At 59.8% G+C, this 17,548-nt stretch overlaps 1 protein-coding gene and 1 long non-coding RNA gene across 5 annotated transcripts in view; both read left to right on the forward strand.

Moving 5' to 3' along the window:
• NBEAL2 (neurobeachin like 2) overlaps positions 1-17,548 on the forward strand; it is a 30,714-nt gene that overhangs the window by 2,098 nt on the left and 11,068 nt on the right. For 2 of the 4 annotated variants that reach the window (XM_033864797.2, XM_033864799.2), the window contains 21 exons: positions 7,489-7,577; positions 7,649-7,777; positions 7,879-7,960; positions 8,044-8,168; positions 8,352-8,434; positions 10,066-10,151; positions 10,251-10,533; positions 10,696-10,802; positions 11,282-11,362; positions 12,792-12,875; positions 13,280-13,378; positions 13,835-14,436; positions 14,519-14,651; positions 14,736-14,855; positions 15,061-15,382; positions 15,617-15,699; positions 15,814-15,906; positions 16,099-16,276; positions 16,405-16,538; positions 16,911-17,070; positions 17,299-17,401. In XM_033864797.2, coding sequence (XP_033720688.1) covers positions 7,489-7,577; positions 7,649-7,777; positions 7,879-7,960; positions 8,044-8,168; positions 8,352-8,434; positions 10,066-10,151; positions 10,251-10,533; positions 10,696-10,802; positions 11,282-11,362; positions 12,792-12,875; positions 13,280-13,378; positions 13,835-14,436; positions 14,519-14,651; positions 14,736-14,855; positions 15,061-15,382; positions 15,617-15,699; positions 15,814-15,906; positions 16,099-16,276; positions 16,405-16,538; positions 16,911-17,070; positions 17,299-17,401 — 3,176 coding nt within the window. The remainder of the gene's footprint in view (positions 1-7,488; positions 7,578-7,648; positions 7,778-7,878; positions 7,961-8,043; positions 8,169-8,351; positions 8,435-10,065; positions 10,152-10,250; positions 10,534-10,695; positions 10,803-11,281; positions 11,363-12,791; positions 12,876-13,279; positions 13,379-13,834; positions 14,437-14,518; positions 14,652-14,735; positions 14,856-15,060; positions 15,383-15,616; positions 15,700-15,813; positions 15,907-16,098; positions 16,277-16,404; positions 16,539-16,910; positions 17,071-17,298; positions 17,402-17,548) is intronic. The other 2 variants (XM_073787858.1, XM_033864802.2) reach the window with 1 other exon arrangement.
• Positions 385-4,728, forward strand: LOC141275728 (uncharacterized). Its single transcript, XR_012323997.1, has 2 exons — positions 385-2,507; positions 2,987-4,728. It is a non-coding gene; the product is annotated as an uncharacterized lncRNA (long non-coding RNA).

A 17,548-nucleotide genomic window follows, 5' to 3' on the forward strand; every position in this document is an offset into this window, starting at 1 on the left:
GTCCCTCACAGGTGTTTAGCATTCATCTGTGCTGAGTCCCTTCTCCTGCTCCAGCTCCTCATCTCACAGGGCGGGTGTGGGGCACAGGCTAGCTGGTTGTAGCCTTAGAAGCCTGGGCAGGCAGGGTACGGCCTGGGGCCAGGCAAACAAATCCAGGATATGAGTGTGAACCCAGGAGCCGGGAGGGGCCAGGTTTCCTGGGGAGAGGAAGCTTCAGCCAGCCTCCCAGCACTGCCTTCCTGCCGGCTTGGTCCTGCTTCTGCTCCCGGAACGTGGTCTCCACCCTCTGTACTGAGCTCCTAGGGAGTGGTGGCTGTGCTACTTTGAGCCCTGCCAGGGACCTATTGTGTGTGTACTTGGGGGAGAGGGGAAGATAAGGTAAGGGGTCGAACTGAGAGAGGGTATTGAGAGACCCCTGAAATGGCCAGCTACCCAGCCAGTAGGCTCCCCCAATACTTTCGCCCCTCCCTTCAACAGTGAGAGCTGACATCAGCTGGCAAACCTGTTTCCCCAGTTGTAGGTCTAGGCCCGCCCTGGGAGCACCCCTGTTTCTGCCCTTCCTTTCCCCTCACAGACCCCAGGTTCATGCCTGCTCACCCCCTACCTCTTGGGGCCACGAGTGGGTGAGGGGGCTGTGGGTGGCTACTGAAGGAGGAAGGAGGGTCAGAGTGCCCCCTGGACATCACTCAGTCTGAGCCCCTCAGAGCCTTAGTGGGGAAACCAAGGCAGGGTTGTACCAAGGTCATTGGACAGGTTTGGGGCAGAGCCTGGCAGAGCTCTGGCCCAGTCTCCATCCTGTGTTCCCTTACCCAGGAAAGGTGTAGTCCTGTGGGCGGGAAGACTCAGGTGGGCCTGCACCCTGGGACGGCACAGGCTGTGTCCTCTGCCTGGAGCCTTCTCCCTCCTGTCTGAGGAGGCCTTCCCCGCCTGTTCCCGCAGCCCAAGCTGGACCTCAGCCCAGGCGTGTCCCCACTTGAACCCTCATTGTGCTTGCTACTCTGCGGTTTCCCCACGCCTCACACTTAGCCGGTGCTCCTTGGGTATTAGCTGAATGTCTGGGTGACTGATCAGGGATGTCTTACCAGAGGCCTGAGTTTGGGCCTGGAGGGCTGAGCGCACAGGAGCAGGAGGGGCAAGCACACGGCAGTGGGAACTGTGAGCGGCAAGTTCGTCGGGTGGGTGGGGGCACATCCAGAGGACTCAACCCGGCAGGGCTTCCCCAGTGAGGGCTTAGGAAGTGGGGGAGAGGATAAGGGGACTGGGGCCGCACCCAGTAGGCTAGCAGTTGGGTGGCTGTTGAGGATATGCAAAATATGCAGCTGAGTGGCCCTCTTTCAGGCTGGAGCAGTAGTGCTGCTCAGTAGCCCTCCAGTGAAAGGGAGCGTTGGGGAGCATGAAAGCTGAGGGGTACTTAGGGTCCCAAAAGTCAGGACAGGGCAAACAGTCAGGGTTCAGGTGGGGAGCCTAGGCTGAACTCTCTGCTTATGCTATTGAGGACTCAGGGTTCTAGGAAGGTCAGGTCAGAGCCCGAGCTGACCTCGCTCTGCCCGCCCCTCCCTGGTCCCTCACCCCTGACTGATGAGCTCTACTGCCTCATGGAAACCTAGTCAGGCCCTCTGCTCCCTCCGAGACCTTAGCTGGGTCATATTTCTTCCTTTGCCTCAGTTTACCATCTTGAAATGGGAAAAAGGACCTCCTTGGTGCTTGACCCCCCCCCCCCCGCAACCCTCTTCCGTACCTTAAAGGGGCAACCAGAGTTTCCTCCTACCTGCCTTTATTACGGAGGCAACTGAAGACGGAGGGACTGAGGTGATGGGGAGAGTAGCACAGAGTCCAGGGTTGGGGGAGGGGCTGGTAATCCCTGGAGCTTTTATGGCAACTGGGGAGCTGATGTGGAAGTGTGGGGTCACTGTGGAAACAGGTCAGTTACCATGGGGACCCTGAAAGGAAATGCCTGTTTTCCAAAGTGATAGGACAAGGGGAAGCTTAAACCCTGAAGGGTGTTATGGAGACCAGAAGGTCCATGCCTTTCAAGACCCCATCCCCAGGTAAGGGGGAGAGACTGGCCCAGCCACCTAGGCCCTTGGACCACTAGCCTCAGTTGTCCTTGCCCCTGGCAAAGTCCCCATCTTCCTGCTTCGTTCCTTGGCCCGAGGCCCTCCAAGTCTGACCTCCAGTCGTCCTGGTGTAGCCAAAGGCCACCTTCAGCTTGACGTTGCCATCCCCCTCATGCTGAGTGGGGAGACCCCCACACGTGAAGGAGGTCATCCTGGTCAGGCCCCACCCCACCCTATCCCATTTCTGCTTGCCTGTTCCAGGAGATGGGGTGCTCCCTACCACCTAGGCAGCTCTGACTGGGAAGAGTCACCACTATGGAGCTTCAGTCTTCTCTCCCTACCCTCCTTCTAGCGCTAACCTGGGGTCCATGAAGATCCTCCCATTCCACCTGCCTGGGACAGCCAGCTGGGGAGTGGCCCATGGGACCTTGGCTCTGCCAGTGAACCAAGGTCTGCCACTCATCTGTCACTCATGGAGGTGGGTGGGGAGAAGATGAGTGTTGCCCTGGAATGCCAAGGGCTTGGGAAGGCAGAGCCCGTGAATTTGGGAGTGGAGCCCCCATTCACCTTACCACATGCTGGTGGGTGTGGTTGGAGAGCCTTTACCTGTTAAGCAAAGAGATGGTTTTAAAGAGGCAGCTGAAGCAGAGAGATTAATCGTTTGTTTTGTTTTTTTCATTTTTATTTTATATCAGAATATAGTTGATTTACAATTTGTGTTAGTTTCGGTTGTACAGCAGTGACTTAGTTATACATATATCTATTCTTTTTCAGATTCTTTTCTCATATAGATTATTACAGAGTATTGAGTAGAATTCCCTGTGCTATACAGTAGGTCCTTGTTGATTATCTGTTTGTTTTTTTTGTTTTGTTTTTTTTGCGGTACGCGGGCCTCTCACTGTTTTGGCCTCTCCCGTTGCGGAGCACAGGCTCCGGACACAGTCTCAGCAGCCATGGCTCACGGGCCCAGCCACTCCGCGGCATGTGAGATCCTCCCAGACCGGGGCACGAACCTGTGTCCCCTGCATCAGCAGGTGGACTCTCAACCACTGCACCACCAGGGAAGCCCTGATTATCTGTTTTATGTATAGTAGCATGTATATGTTAATCCCAATGTCCTAATTTATCCCTCCCCCCCCCCACCTTTCCCCTTTGGTAACCATAAGTTTTTTTTCTAAATCTGTGATGGGGTTTCTGTTTTGTAATTAAGTTCATTTGTATCAATTTTTAGATTCCACATATAAGTGATAACATGATATTTGTTGTTTTCTGACTTAGTATGATCATCTCTAGGTCCATCCATGTTGCTGCAAATGGCATTATTTCATTCTTTTTATGGCTGAGTAACATTCTAATGTGTATATGTAGCACATCTTTATGCATTCATCTGTTGATGGACATTTAGGTTGCTTCCATGTCTTGGCTATTGTAAATAGTGCTGTTCATGATACATGAACATTGGGGTGCATGTATCTTTTCAAAGTATGGTTTTCCCCGGATATATGTCCAGGAATGGGATTGCTGGACCACATGGTAGCTCTATTTTTAGTTTTTTAAGGAACCTCCATACTGTTCTCCATCGTGGGCGTACCAATTTACATTCCCACCAGCAGTGTAGGAGGGTTCCCTTTTGAGAGATTAATATTTAGTAAGCTACCGAGTGTAAGAATCAGGTCTGGACTCCAGAACCCATGCCCTCAACCACATTCAATTTGGCACCCCCGGCCTCTGAAGTACCAGACAGGGCTGCATCTTGGGGAAGGTGCTGGCTCTGATGGGGATACATTTAAGCCGAGGAAACACTGAGAGCAAAGCGCATGCAGACTTGTGGCAGTGGGGACAGTGAGTAATATCCAGTGGGGCAGCCAGTGAGTATGGCATGTGAGGCTGGAGATGAGGTGGGCACCACCCGTGGCGGGCTTCGGATGTCGGGGGGAGGCTGTGGACGTGCCCTGGGCCTGTGGTAGGGTGGCTGACTGGCTGCTCAGACAGTAGTGGTAACTGATGGGTCCTGGGGGCGCTGGGTACTGTTTAAGGAACTTTGGGGATGGGGGATTTGGGGCAAGATCTGGTCCCTGAGACACAGGGCAAGCCAGGCCTGATGTCAGGCTCGGGGTAAGGCACGCAGGTCTCAGGCAGCAGTGTCAGGAGCTCAGTGGTCCCTGTCCCTCTGAAAGACAGCCCTACCCACCCATCCATGCCTCAGCCGCCTGCCCTCAGCCCTGCCGGGTTACCTCAAAGTTCTGAGGAAGTGGCAGTTCCACGCTCACCCAGGACCTAACCAACCCGTGGGAGCTCCCCTCCTCCAGCACTGAGTGTCCTCAGGGCTGGTTGGGCATAGACTGGGGTCCCTACAGGGGTGACTCTGAGACCCCCATACCCACAGCTTTCTCCCCTGCTGCAAGGCCCTGGGAGGAGTGTGACTGCTCCTGACCTGCCTTCATGGGAGGGGCAGGGTTGGGACCCCGTCCCAGTCAGGTTGGGGTGGGGACTGGGCTGGCCCACCGATGTTCCTGTTCTGAGCTGGAAAGGGAAGGAGGAGCCAGCGAGGCAGAGCTTTGAGAGGAGTGTGGGGCTCCTGAGCAGCACAGCCACCTCCTGCCGGCTCTGGAGCCTTCGGCATGCAGCAGTGCCTCCATGCTCAAGGCCCCTGCTCTGCCCTGCCTCCCAGCCCCGGTGCCTGCAGGGACTCCCTCACCCCCCAGCACTGCAGCCTCAAGCCATGGGGCCCAGGTCAGAGCCAGGCTGAGGATTCCCCGGGAGAAGAGGTGAGACCCCCAGAGTCAAGACCGGCAGTTACCCCTACCCCTGTCTACTACTGTGCTCTAGAGACCCCTCCTGCCCCTCCAGAACCCACAAAGGCTGCTGCCTTGATTGCCTCAGACCTGAACCCAGCCCAGCCTGGACCTGCTGGAAGTTTGCGGGACTGGACACGCTGAGGGTGTGGTTCTAGGGACAGAAAGCAGGGGTGTGCAGAGTTTGAGGGGCCCATCAGGTCTGGGAGGGCCGATCCAGGTGATGGCCATGAGGAGGGTGGGAGTTTCCTGCTTAAGTACCAAAAGCCCAAGTCACAGATGGCAGTGGGGCATGGGGAGATCAGAGGCCTGCACAGGAGAATGTGAATCACAGATGTGGGAGGGCAGAGAGGCTGGAGAAGGAGTCCCTGGTTGGACTAGGGGCCCAGAATGCCTGGCTTACCAATTAAGCCTTTTATCTTTGGGTCAGGGAGGGAGGACATGGTCAAATGTGGGCTTACAGGTGCTCAGCAGAGCTGTAGTGGGCAAGAAGGACGCAGGTTTTGGGTGGGAGAGACAGTGGCTTGACTGGGGGTGGTTTGGGGCTAGAAGAAGGGAGGATGGTGTTGGGACAATTTTGAAGGTAGGGAGGGATGTGTGGGGTCATTGAGGCAGGGTCGTGGGTCATGTGGTCAGCTTGGGCTGACTGGCTCTAGCCACCATGAGTGATCCTGGCCTAGAACAGAGGTTGAGCTGCAACTGTGCTAGTGGACGAGGCATCCCCTCTGGGGCCCCCCGTTTTCCCATTTGCAGTGGGAAGGGTTCAGAAGAAATGGTCTAAGAGCCCTGGCCTGCTCTGGTGTTTTCAGGGTTGGGCATGTTGATGTCCTTGCTGGTTTGTGGAGAGGAGAGGTATAGACAGAGGTAGGTGAGCAGGGAGGCTGCCAGCGGCAGAGGGTGGAGAGGTCGCCAAAGGTAACTGACAGGCAAAAAGTCACAGCGGTGTGGGCCTGCACCTTGGTGGCCCCAGCCCCTCTCTGAATTGCCTGGGCCTTGGCTCTGTGATAAAATGTACAAGGAAGGTGTCCAACCACAGGGTGGAGGGCTGCTCTGTCTAGGTTTTTTGGGGGCCTGGCCCAGTCTGCTGGGGTCAGGCCCCTTCCCTGGAGCCCATTCAGCCCTGGCCCTGTGGTCTGGGGCCCACAAGCGGCAAAAAAAATTAGCCGTCCATGCAAAAGTAGTTGTGGAGGTCCTTGATTTGAGGCCCGTGGCACCTGGGGAGCAGTCTCAGGGTGTCGTCTGTGGTGTGTCCCTTGCCCCTACATGTTCAGTATAGTCCCTGCCCTTCCCCCCTACCCCTGGGAAAGAAAGCTGCTCTCTGGGCCATGCTGGTTAGCGTGGGTCCTCCAGATGGGGCTGGTGTGGAAGGAGGAGCTCAGATCCAGGCCACCACCCACTCCATGCCTTGGGAGGGGCTTAGAGGTTAGAACAGATTAGGGCTAGTCCAGGGCTTACCAGTGTCCCTGGAGCAAAGAGACCAGCAGGGCCAGATGGGGAGCCTGGATGCAGGAGGAGGGTGGGGCAGCGGTATGGATGAGTCCTTCAGCATCATTGCCTGGGCCTGAGGCCTTAGCCCCGGGTCAGGGAGCTGTGGGTGCCTTGAATGAAGGGCACTGTGGTAGCGCGGACCACAACCTGTCCCTGGATAGGCTTGGCCTGACTCCTGTCCTGGAGTTCTCCTGGACCTCACGCCTGTAGAACTAGTTTCTGTCCACAAGCCCCACCCAGGGCAATGTGACCCCTGCCCATCTGTGCTGCAGGCCCCACCCCCGGTGCTAGGCTGGGTCCTTCACAGCTTCTCTTGCTGGGCCCTGGGTGCCCCAGGCCCTCCCACATCCCTGCGGTCTGCCGGGAGGAAGCGGCCCCCTTCCCCCACCGTGACTTTGCGCTTCCTGCCCCAGGGGCCAGGGTGGGAGGGGACGTTTCCCGTTCACACCAAAGTTTCCCTGGCTGGTGGCGCCCAAACTCGGGCTCAGCCCGCTGTCCCTCTTACCCATGGAACCAGCTCTGGGGCCTGGGGTCCAGGTAACCAGCCAGGGTGTGGGCGGAGGTTCCCAAGGTGAGGCAGGGCATTTTGCCTGTACAGGTGGGGGGGTGTGTGTGTGTGTGTGCGTGGGTCTGCCTGGTCGATAGTGCACATGCAGCCTGGGATATACAGTCAAGGAAGGTTTTCTGGAGGTGGTGGCTGCTGAGTTGGGAGAAGGTGGCAGGCGAGAGCCCAGCTCATAGCTTTGGGTTCAGGGAGGCTGGTGAGTGGGAGACCTTTACCCATAGCACCCCTGTGGGCCACAGCCGTGCCCTAGGAAGGTATACACTTAAGTCCCTCCCCTGCCTGTGTCAGGCTTGCCTGGGTCCCCAAGGGTTCAGGAAGTGGGAGAGGAGACTGGGAGGCTGAGAAAAGCAGATGGGGGCCCTGAGAGAGTGGTCAATATGTAAGGCAGTCCTCTGATGCTGACCTTCCGCTTCCTGTCCTCCTCCCCAACCCATCCCTACCTTTCTCCACCCCCACTGCTCTGCCTCCAATCCCTGTGTACCCCCATTCACTTTCCACCTCTGTCCACATCCCCTTGTCCCTCCCCTGTCCACTGTGCCCCTTCTGCCCCCACCACTGTTCCCCTGAACTCCTCTGCCTGCAGAAGGACCTGGGCTATCTGCAGCAGTGGCTGAAGGCCTTTGTGGGTACCTTCGAGAAGAGCATCTCACTCTCCTCTCTGGAGCCACGCAGGTGAGGCTGGAGCTACATGGAGGGCGGGAGACTGAGGGATGCTCGGCGCCTAGTGACCCCGCTCCCTGCAGGCCGGAGGAGGCAGGTGCAGAGGTGCCGCTGCTCCCTCGGGATGCGCTGCACGTGCTGGCCGAGCGGCTGGACGAGGGGGACCTGGAGCAAGCCCTGCTGCTGCTCAAGCTCTTCGTCATCCTCTGCAGGTGGGTCCCTGTTGTCTTCTCCACGGTGAGAGAATGTGCAATTATGGGCCGGGGTGGGGGCTGGCTTGTCACCGGGACCTCTCCCGTCATTCACTTCCCAGGAACCCGGAGAATGTAGAGGCAGGCGGGGGCCAGGTGCTGGTGCCCCGGGTGCTGGCGTTGCTGACCTGCTTGGTGGCCAAGGTGAGGTGGCCTCTACCCTGGGGGTTGGCAGGTGGTAGCCACGGCCCAGCTAACCCCCTTTCACCCTCTCTGCATGTCTACAGCTGAAAGGACCCCCACCACTGGAGAAGGGCCATGGGTCCCAGCTGGAAAACGTAGCCCTGCATGCCCTGCTCCTCTGTGAGGGCCTCTTCGACCCCTACCAGACCTGGCGGCGCCAGCACAGTGGGTGAGAGGCAGCCCGCAGGCGGAGGACCTAGAGGAGGCCCGGGACAGGATGGGGGTGGCCGCACTGGCCAAGGTGCAGAGGTGGGAGGGGCCGGTGTGCAGGCTGCTGAGGGGGAGGATGACGCAGGAGGAGTGAAGTGCTGGCCTCACCTCGGCCCCTGCCCACCCTGTCCCCACCTGCCAGGGAAGTCATCAGCTCCAAGGAGAAGAGCAAGTACAAGTTCCCTCCGGCGGCTTTGCCCTGTGGATTCAGCACCTTCTTCCGAGGTCAGGCCCCACCCCCGGCCCGCCTGGCCCCGCCCCCAAACATGAGCCCCCTCCTTTGGTTCCCCATTGCATATGCAGGATAGGACCCACTTGTGGCTGTACTCAGGGCTGGAAGAACCATGGGAATTTGAGTGGGCTTCCAAAGGCAAGTAGGAGTTCAGGGGCAGAGAGGAGAGGAAGGGCATGTCTGCACAAAATGAGTAATTTCTTTTTGCGGGGGAGTCGATTTCCCTTCCCCCTTCTCTTCTGTCTCTTGGGACCCCCCATTGCTTGTACCCCACTCTGATCTGGACCATCTTAAAACTCCCTGGTCCAATCTCTTTGTCCCTGTAGCTCCACCCAGTCTCCTCTCTTCCACAGGACAGTGTCTACATTAGGTGTCTCCCCTTCCTGCTCCCATACTCCCGGGGAAGCTGACCCCCCAGAACATCTCTGGCCACCTATTCTCCCTGGGTACCTTCTGCTCCTGAGTGTCCCCTCTCCTCTCATTGGAAGACACTGGCCAGGATTTCAGATGGGCTCCTGGCAGGATGCTGTCTGGACAGGGGCAGGCCAGGTTTGGGAAGGTGGTGGCCTAGGAAATACCTCAGTGTTTCTGGGATGCACCAGGGAGCTGCGGGCCTGGGTTTGGAACGGGGGCAACAGCTCCAAGAGGGGAGATGCCCCTGGGAAGTCCCTGCCTCTGTTCTCCCACAGCCTGAGTACTCTTCTTAAAACACACTGGATTTTGTTTGCCCTACTGTAAATTCCTCAGTGGGGACCTGACACCCTCAGAATCCAATCGTCTCCACAGCCTTCCTTTCCAGCCCTGCTGGCTCTCTGCTCTCCGCTCTCCAGCCACGGTCCTGTCCTCTCATTCCTAGAATCCAACTATCCCACCTTTGGTCTTTGCCCATACTGTTTCCTTATCCTTTCCAGGCCAACTGCATTATCAAGGCCTCACCTTGAAAGCCCTGTCCCCTGGGAGGACCCCCACCCCATCCCACTGGTATCAAGGCAGCTCTGCATTCCCCCCTTCAACGCACACACACTCATGTGACCCAGGGCTGGTCCTTTCTGCTCTCTGGGTTTCAGTTCGTGTCCTGGCATCCTGTCCAGCTTTACTGGAGCAGGGCCAGGTGGGCCTCCCAGATATGACGCTGTGAAAGCCCCTAGAAGTCCCCAGTGGGGGTGTAGGGGGATGGTGTGTTGAGCATCTGTATGGTAGGTACGGCAGGGTCCCCAGAGCCGGTCATGGGACGCTCCAGCCATCACAGGGCAGAGGGACCAGGAGACTTGTATCTAAGAAACTAAACCCTGGGTTGCCATGGGGAAGTGCATGGGGGGTGCTCACCCTGGGGTCCTCATTTTGGGGCTTAAGGTTCCAGGGAGCTGGCTAGGCTCTCAGGGCAGGGCCATGCCCCCTACAAGCTCCCCAACGAAGGGCTGTGTCCTCAGACCTCCTAGCATAGAATCATGACATTTTAGACTCTCAGCACAGAACCCGGTCTTCTCCCTCAGATTGGGCCTCCCAGCCCTGTTCCTTGACCCAGCCCCCCACTCCCACCCCAGGGCACCCACCTCTTGTGTGGTCCCCTGGACCCACAGCCCTGCAAGCTTTGTGACATTGTCTTGCTCCCCACCCCCATCAGAGAGCCTGCAGGATGCAGATCACTTGCCGCCTGTGCTCCTGCTGCGTCTCATCCATCTCTTTGGTGCTGTCCTTGCAGGAGGGAAGGTAGGCCTGGAGGAGCCTGGGGGCCCAAGGGTGGCTGTCTCAGAGTCTCTCTGCTGGGTGAGCCCTTTGCCCATTGCCCGTCTCTGCCCACACCTGCAGGAGAACGGGCAGAAGGCTGTGAGCGCTGGCACTGTTCAGGGCCTGCTGGATGTGGTGCGGGGCTGGGGCCACGGGCCAGCCCAGGACCCCCGCCTAGTGCCGCTGGCACTGGAGGCACTGGTGGGTGCGGTACATGTCCTGCACGCCAGCCGCACACCCCCCCGGGGGCCAGAGCTCCGAGCCCTGCTTGAGGGCTACTTCCGTGTCCTTAATGCCGACTGGCCAGCCGGGCCAAGCCTGGACCCCGAAGAGGCCCTCATCACCCTACGGGTCAGCATGCTCGGTGGGTATAGCCTCTTGGGCTCTTGGGGAGGTGGCACTAGCAGGGGAAGGCCCAAGTTATGATGGAAAGGCTGGCCTGGGCAGTATGAGAAGAAGGTTTAAGGCTGACCAGAGGCGCTGCTGAGACAGGCTTGGGCAGGACTGACCCTTGACCTCTCCACAGATGCCATCCCCATGATGCTGGCATGTGAGGACCGGCCAGTGCTGCAGGCCACCTTCCTCAGCAACAATTGCTTTGAACACCTTATTCGCCTCATCCAGAACAGCAAGGTGGGCAGGGCCCAGGCTGGGGCTGGGGGCACCACGTGTGGATGCCGAGCTGCTGATGAGCAAACTTGGGCTGGTGGGATGGCTTGCACTTCAGTGGGAGGGCCTGGGGCTCAGGATGGCTCTGGACCCCACATGAAGAGGGTGTTGTAGAAGGACGGGAGCTGCCCTGGCCCCTTGTTTCCCTTTTCCCCAACCCCAAACGTAGGGGCAGGAGGAAGGCTCAGCTGTTTCGGATGCAGTGCCTATCCCTGCCCACTTATCTGCCCCCGGCTCTGTCCCTCTGGGCAGGGTATGGGTGGCTCAGCTCCCCTACCCTTCCCTAGTGCCTGGTGGGGTGCTCGGCCTGGGGCTCAGGGCGCATCCTTCCCTATGGGGCGGAGCCCTGGCAACTGCCCCAGGTCCTGCTCTAATCCCACCCTTCCCTCATCTTCTCTCTCCTCTGCCTCCTCTACCTTGTGCCTCCCCCCCACCCCCGACAGCTGTACTTGCAGGCCCGGGCGCCCCCTGAGGGGGACAGTGACCTGGCTACCTGGTTACTGACCGAGCCCGATGTCCAGAAGGTACCACCCTGGGGCTGACCAGCTCAGGCACCCGCATCCCTGGGCACCCACCCCCCGGGGCTCCCTCTTTGAGCCTTTCTGCACTATGCAGGGGGAACTATGCCAGTCCTGGTATAGCCTAGTGATGGGGCTGGGTCCCCCATGCTGTCTCACCTACCTTCCAAATCCCAGTCCTAGGAAATGGCACAGTTGTGATCTGTTCCCTGCCTTGTATTAGTCTTGGGAGCTGGGGTTTGGCTATGCCAACCGGGAAGGAACCTTCGATACTCAACCACCCCACCCCCATTGCACAGAAGGGGAAACAAGAGGCCAGATTTGGCTGTGGTCACTCACAGAGAAGGAGGTCCCCCACGTGGGGCCACTTCTTTGCTTGGATCCTCGCACCTGCCCTAAGCGGGTCACTGGGAGTTCCCTATCCCCTCATGCCCTCATGACGTGCTCCCTGCCTCGCCTTGCATGGGGGCTGTAGGAGGCTGCGGGGTGTCAGGGGCTTTGCATGGGGCATCCTCTCTCTGGTGGCTCAACACCTGGGCCCCCACCTCCAGAGCCCCGCCCTGGCTTTGTCCTCATGAAGCAGCCCTGTGTGTCTGTTGCACTTGGCTGTTTTCTGAGAACCTGCATGTCCATTCATCTACAAAGCAGGCAAGGCCAGTGAGACCCCTGCTTTTTGCAGATGAGGAAACTGAGGCCTGGAGGAGGGAAAAGATTGCCGGAGGTCCCTTAGGGAGTCAGGCAGAGCTGGGACCAAGGGCCCCATGGAGCCAAACTACAGCCTGGCACCTGCTGACAAACTCTCCGAGCCCTCCTGACTTCTCAGCCCCTCAGCAGGGCAGGGTGAAGGAGTAGCGTGCCTCTGGCTGTTGGGTGCAGCCAGGGTGGGCCTCAGCATCCCCACCTGGATCTAGGGGAAAGGGGCAGGGTAGGACTTCAAGTCTCGAAGGTTCTTCTGGTTCTAACATCCTGTGATTGATTGTCCCTAAATTCCCCAACCCCCTGTCAATCATCGTGGGTGATGGGACACTTGCCAGCCTGCCTGCACATGTGTTTAGCTTGGGTGGTGATGGGCGGAGACTGAGGCCCATAAACCCACCGGACAGTGGAGGGCAGAGGGCTGTGGCCAGAGGGTTCACTGGTGATCTGTCCCAGTATCCCAGTGAGGCCCTTCCCAGCCTTGGTTTCTTCCCTGGCTTCTCTGTCAGAGTGGGCCTTGCCAAGCTGCTTGGCAGCCTGGGCAAGGGTAGAGGGCCTGGCGGCTTCTGTTCTAGCACTGTATGGCCCAGACAGGGCTTCCACACTCCCTTGGCCCAAGCCAGCTCAGCTACTTGCCTTGGGGCATCTGTTCCTGTCCCTGCACCCCTTTTATTGCAGGGTGCCGCCAGCTGCGACGTCCTGGCACCTGCCTCTCCTGACTGTCCCTCCCCACCCCAAGGTACTGGACCAGGACACAGATGCCATTGCAGTCCACGTAGTCAGAGTGTTGACCTGCATCATGAGCGGCTCCCCCTCCGCCAAGGTGAGGATGCTGCAGTCCTGCTGTAGTAGGGGTGTGGGATGGGAGTTCAATTGATCAGCTGTCTCTAGAACAGGCCTGGCTGATGGCTGTCAGAGCAAGTGAGCTGGGGAGGTGACCATCCTGCCCTCTGGGGTGCGGCTCAGGCCCCTGGGCGAGCGTGGTCATTAGTGAGTCCTGGGAGCTGGCTATCCTGACTCAGAGCTGGAGGGCGGAAGGACGCTTGTGGCTGACCCCATCTGCAGCCTTCCGAGGTAGACCCATTCCCCTGCTAGCACTGTGACCCAGAGGCAGAGCCAGGCAAGGGGGCTCTGAAAGGTGATGCCTCCTCCAGGGTTCCTGTAGGGTGTGAGTGCGCCCTGGGGCCCACATACACACTCACTCCTTTCCCACACGTCCCTGCACAGGAGGTGTTTAAGGAGCGCATCGGCTACCCTCACCTGCAAGAGGTTCTGCAGAGTCACGGTCCCCCCACCCATCGACTGTTGCAAGAGCTGCTCAACATGGTGAGGAAAAGGGCTTGGGGGCAGGGTCCCAAGGGCAGCCAGGAGTGAGTCAGGGCTACCACGGAAGGTGAGCTCTCCACCTTAGGGGGCCATGTTGACTATGTGTGACCTGGGGCCTGACCCTGTGTGTCAGGGTCACTGGGGTGAGGATTCTGAGCTGCATGGGGCTACCAACAGAAGCTGCTACATGTTAGCAAGCCCCAGGATGATCCTAGGAATAGGCAGTTGGGGTTTAGGCCAACCTAGACTGAAAGCCAAGGGTTGTTGTTGGTAGCAATGGTTGTCTGAGCACCTCTGGCTTTCCTGAGCCTCAGACACAACCTGTGAGCTGGATGGGGTAGCACACGTTGTGTTCCCATGCTGGAGGCAAGTAAACTGAGACAGGAAGTCCCACTGTTGGTAGGGTGGCCTGTTCCATGCCAGTTGCCCGGGAACTATCATTCTCTCCACCCGCAGGCTGTGGAGGGCAACCACAGCACGTGTCCGCCACCACCAATCCGCAATGAGCAGCCGGTGCTGGTGCTAATGCGGTGGCTGCCAGCACTGCCCACAGCTGAGCTGCGGCTCTTCCTAGCACAGCGCCTCTGGTGGCTCTGTGACAGCTGCCCTGCCAGCCGTGCCACGTGTGTCCAGGCCGGTCTGGTGGGCTGCCTGTTGGAGACACTCAGCGAGGGGGCAGCCCTGGGGGCCCGCTGCCAGGAGCAGCTGCTGGCGCTGCTGCAAGCATTGGGCCACGTGTCACTAAGGCCCTTGGAGCTGCGTCGCCTGCTTCGTCCCCCAGCAGGTCTGGACTCAGGGCCGGGTGGAGCTGAGGCCGGGGCTGCCCGACACGCAGGTGCCACCATCCGCGCGCTCTCAGGCATGGCCCGGCGCCAGGGCCCGGCACGAGCCCTGTGCTACTTTGACCTCACGCCCAGCATGGCGGGTATCATGGTACCCCCTGTGCAGCGATGGCCAGGACCTGGCTTCACCTTCCATGCCTGGCTGTGTCTGCACCCCACGGCTGTAACACCCGCCCCGGGCCCCACCCGGCCGCTCCAGCGAAAGCAACTGTACAGGTGGGTGACTGCTAGGGACCAGGGCGCGGTGCCAGGGTGAGCAGGAGAACCAGCGGGCATAACTGGCTTGGCCTGCCCCCAGCTTCTTCACCAGCAGCGGCTCAGGGTTTGAAGCCTTCTTCACGGCAGCTGGGACCCTGGTGGTGGCCGTGTGCACCCGGAAGGAGTACTTGACCATGAGCTTGCCTGAAGTGTCCTTTGCCGACTCTGCCTGGGTGAGCCTCCGTCCTCGTGGCCCAGGGAGGTGGAGGGAACACCACGTCCCAACCTGTGACCTGATGTTGTGGCTTCTGTTCTAGCACTGTGTGGCCATTGTCCATGTGCCCGGGCGCCGGCCCTTCAGCCAGAACCTGGTGCATGTCTACAGAGACGGCCATCTGGTGAAGACGGCACCCCTTCGCTGCCCCTCCCTTAGTGAGGTGTGCCAGGCAGGGTTTAGGGAGGCTTGGGCAGCTGGGGGCACTTGGACAGGGTGGGGCCTGGAGCCCCGTGTTCCCCCTCCCCCACCCCACAGGCCTCAGCCTCTGGGGCCTGTGCAGCCTTGGGGGTCACCGAGGAACTGGATGCAGGTGGAACCCCAGGCTCTGCTGTGACCTGACCACTCCCCCAACCCTGGCCCCACAGCCTTTCTCCTCCTGCTGTATCGGCTCTGCTGGGCACCGCACAACGACCACCACCACGGGCCTACCTGCGCCACCTGTCCCCGCTGCCCTGGCTCACACTCACCCCTCCCTCACCCGCTCCCAGTCAGTCCCAGCCACCACAGGGCTTGGCTGGGGGTCCGGGCTGGTGGCCCCTCTGCAGGAGGGCAGCATCAGCTCCACCCTCGCAGGCACACAGGACACTCGGTGGGGCAGCCCCACATCCCTGGAGGGCGAGCTGGGGGCTGTGGCCATCTTCCATGAAGCCCTGCAGGCGGCAGCCCTGCGGGTCCTGTGCACCCTGGGTATGCAGCGCCGTCCCCGTGCCCTGCCCCAGCCCCTACCGCTTTGCCCCAGGACCCAACTGGTTGGGTCTCAACAAGTGCCCAGGCCAGAAACGAGGGGTCTGGCGGGGGGAAGGTGAGGTGTCCCTGGGAGGGGGGGGGTCTGTCCTCTTATCAGGCAGAGAAGAGGCAGGCTGTGTGTGGGGTTTGGCCAGAAGCCCAGCCAGGTCTGAAGCCCCCCTGCCCACCCCCCAGGGCCCAATGAGACAGCACCCTTCAAGCCCGAGGGTGAACTGCATGAACTTGGCACCAAGCTGCTCCTCCATTACTCACCTCAGGTACTGCGGAGGTGGGCAGTTGGCTTAATCCCGCTCCGTCCCCCTGCCTCCCACCCTCTGTCTCCCGCCACCTCCTCCACTGAGCCTTGCTGCCTGCTCACCCCCTGTCCGCAGGCCTGTAAGAACAACATCTGCCTGGACCTGTCCCCTGGTCACGGGCTGGATGGCCGCCTGACAGGCCACAGGGTGGAGACCTGGGACGTGAAGGTGTGTGCTCACGTGAGCAGTGTGTGCAGGAAGCATGAGCATGGGCACATGTGTACAGGGCGGGCTGGGGAGTGGCACTGTGCCCTGGGAGGTCTTGAGGAGACCCAGATTTCCAGGCTGGAGGGTCTGCTGGGATGGAGTGGGGCAGGAGATGGCTGGGTGCTGCCCTCTCATGGGGGCCCCCACCCGCAGGATGTGGTGAATTGCGTGGGAGGCATGGGTGCCCTGCTGCCCCTGCTGGAACGAGTGGCTACACAGCCCCAAGAAGCCGAGGCAGGTCCAGCAGAAACACATGACCTTGTGGGGCCCGAACTGACCTCTGGCCACAACGCCACCCAGGGACTGCTTCTCCCACTGGGCAGGTCCTCAGGTAAGTGTCCCTGCTGCCTGAACTGGGGGGAGGAGATCTTGGCATGGTTGGGGGACTGGACTGCTTGAGGTCTCTGTGGCCACTGGCAGGCCTTTGAGGTACATCTGTTCCCTTCCTGGTGGCGGTAGAGGAGCGAATGGAGAGGAATGCAGTGGCTGCCTTTCTGCTGATGCTGCGGAACTTCCTACAGGGCCATGCTGTGAACCAGGAGAGCCTGGTGCAGTGCCAGGGGCCTGCCATCATTGGGGCCCTCCTGCGCAAGGTGGGGCCTGCTGGGGCAGGCGGGGAGGGGACTGCCCTGTCTGACTAAGGGGACTGATTGGAGGGACCAAGAAGGGGAGCCTGATGGCATCAGTCAGGGAGGGCCTCCTGGGAGAGGTGGCATTTGAGCAGGGCCTTGAAAGGCTGGGCAGGGTTTGGCTAAGAGGGTCTGGGGGGAGTAGCAGAACAGCAGGGCACCTGCACAGCAGTCTGGGAGCTTGCACTTCAGAGACAGCAGGGAGCCACTGAAGCGTTTTGAGCAGGCAGAATGCTTGTATCCATCTGCCTGTGCAGGGCAGGGTGGAAATTGGGAGGCCTGAGAGTGGGCGGGCAGGGCCTGATATCTCACCCCAGCTCCTCTGTCCTCCCCCAGGTCCCCAGCTGGGCCATGGACATGAATGTGCTCATGTCTGCCCAGCTTCTGATGGAGCAGGTGGCAGCCGAGGGCGGTGGGCCCCTCCTCTACCTGCTCTACCAGCATTTGCTCTTCAACTTTCACCTCTGGACCCTTAGTGACTTTGCTGTGCGCCTGGGTAGGTGTGGGGACTTGGGGATGTTGGTGGAGGTTCTGAGAAGCTATAACCCTGTGGGTGATCTGAGGGGACATATCTGCCCTGAGGCGTCTGAGGGGACCATGACCCTCTCCTGGTGGGGGGTGGAGGTGGGCAGGGAGGTCTGGCAGGGGCATGGCCCCTGTCTTGGAGGATGGAAGGGACCCGGCTCAGTCAGGTAGCCTGAGCCCTCTGCCGATTCCCACTTAGGCCACATCCAGTACGTGTCTAGCATAGTCCGTGAGCATAGACAAAAGCTCCGGAAGAAGTATGGGGTCCAGTTCATCCTCGATGCTCTGCGCGCTCACTACAGGTGAGGCTGGTGGGGGCAGATGGGGTGGGGTGCTGACACTGCAGCTTCTGGCCTTGGGGGCAGGTCTGTTCAGTCCCCCAGCTCACCTGCCCACTTGCCCTGTTCTCCCCTCCATGCCCCTGTGTTCTCCTGGCCCTGGGTGCATGT

This window comes from Tursiops truncatus, chromosome 10, assembly GCF_011762595.2.
Source record: "Tursiops truncatus isolate mTurTru1 chromosome 10, mTurTru1.mat.Y, whole genome shotgun sequence".
Classification (NCBI taxonomy): Eukaryota; Metazoa; Chordata; class Mammalia; order Artiodactyla; family Delphinidae; genus Tursiops; species Tursiops truncatus.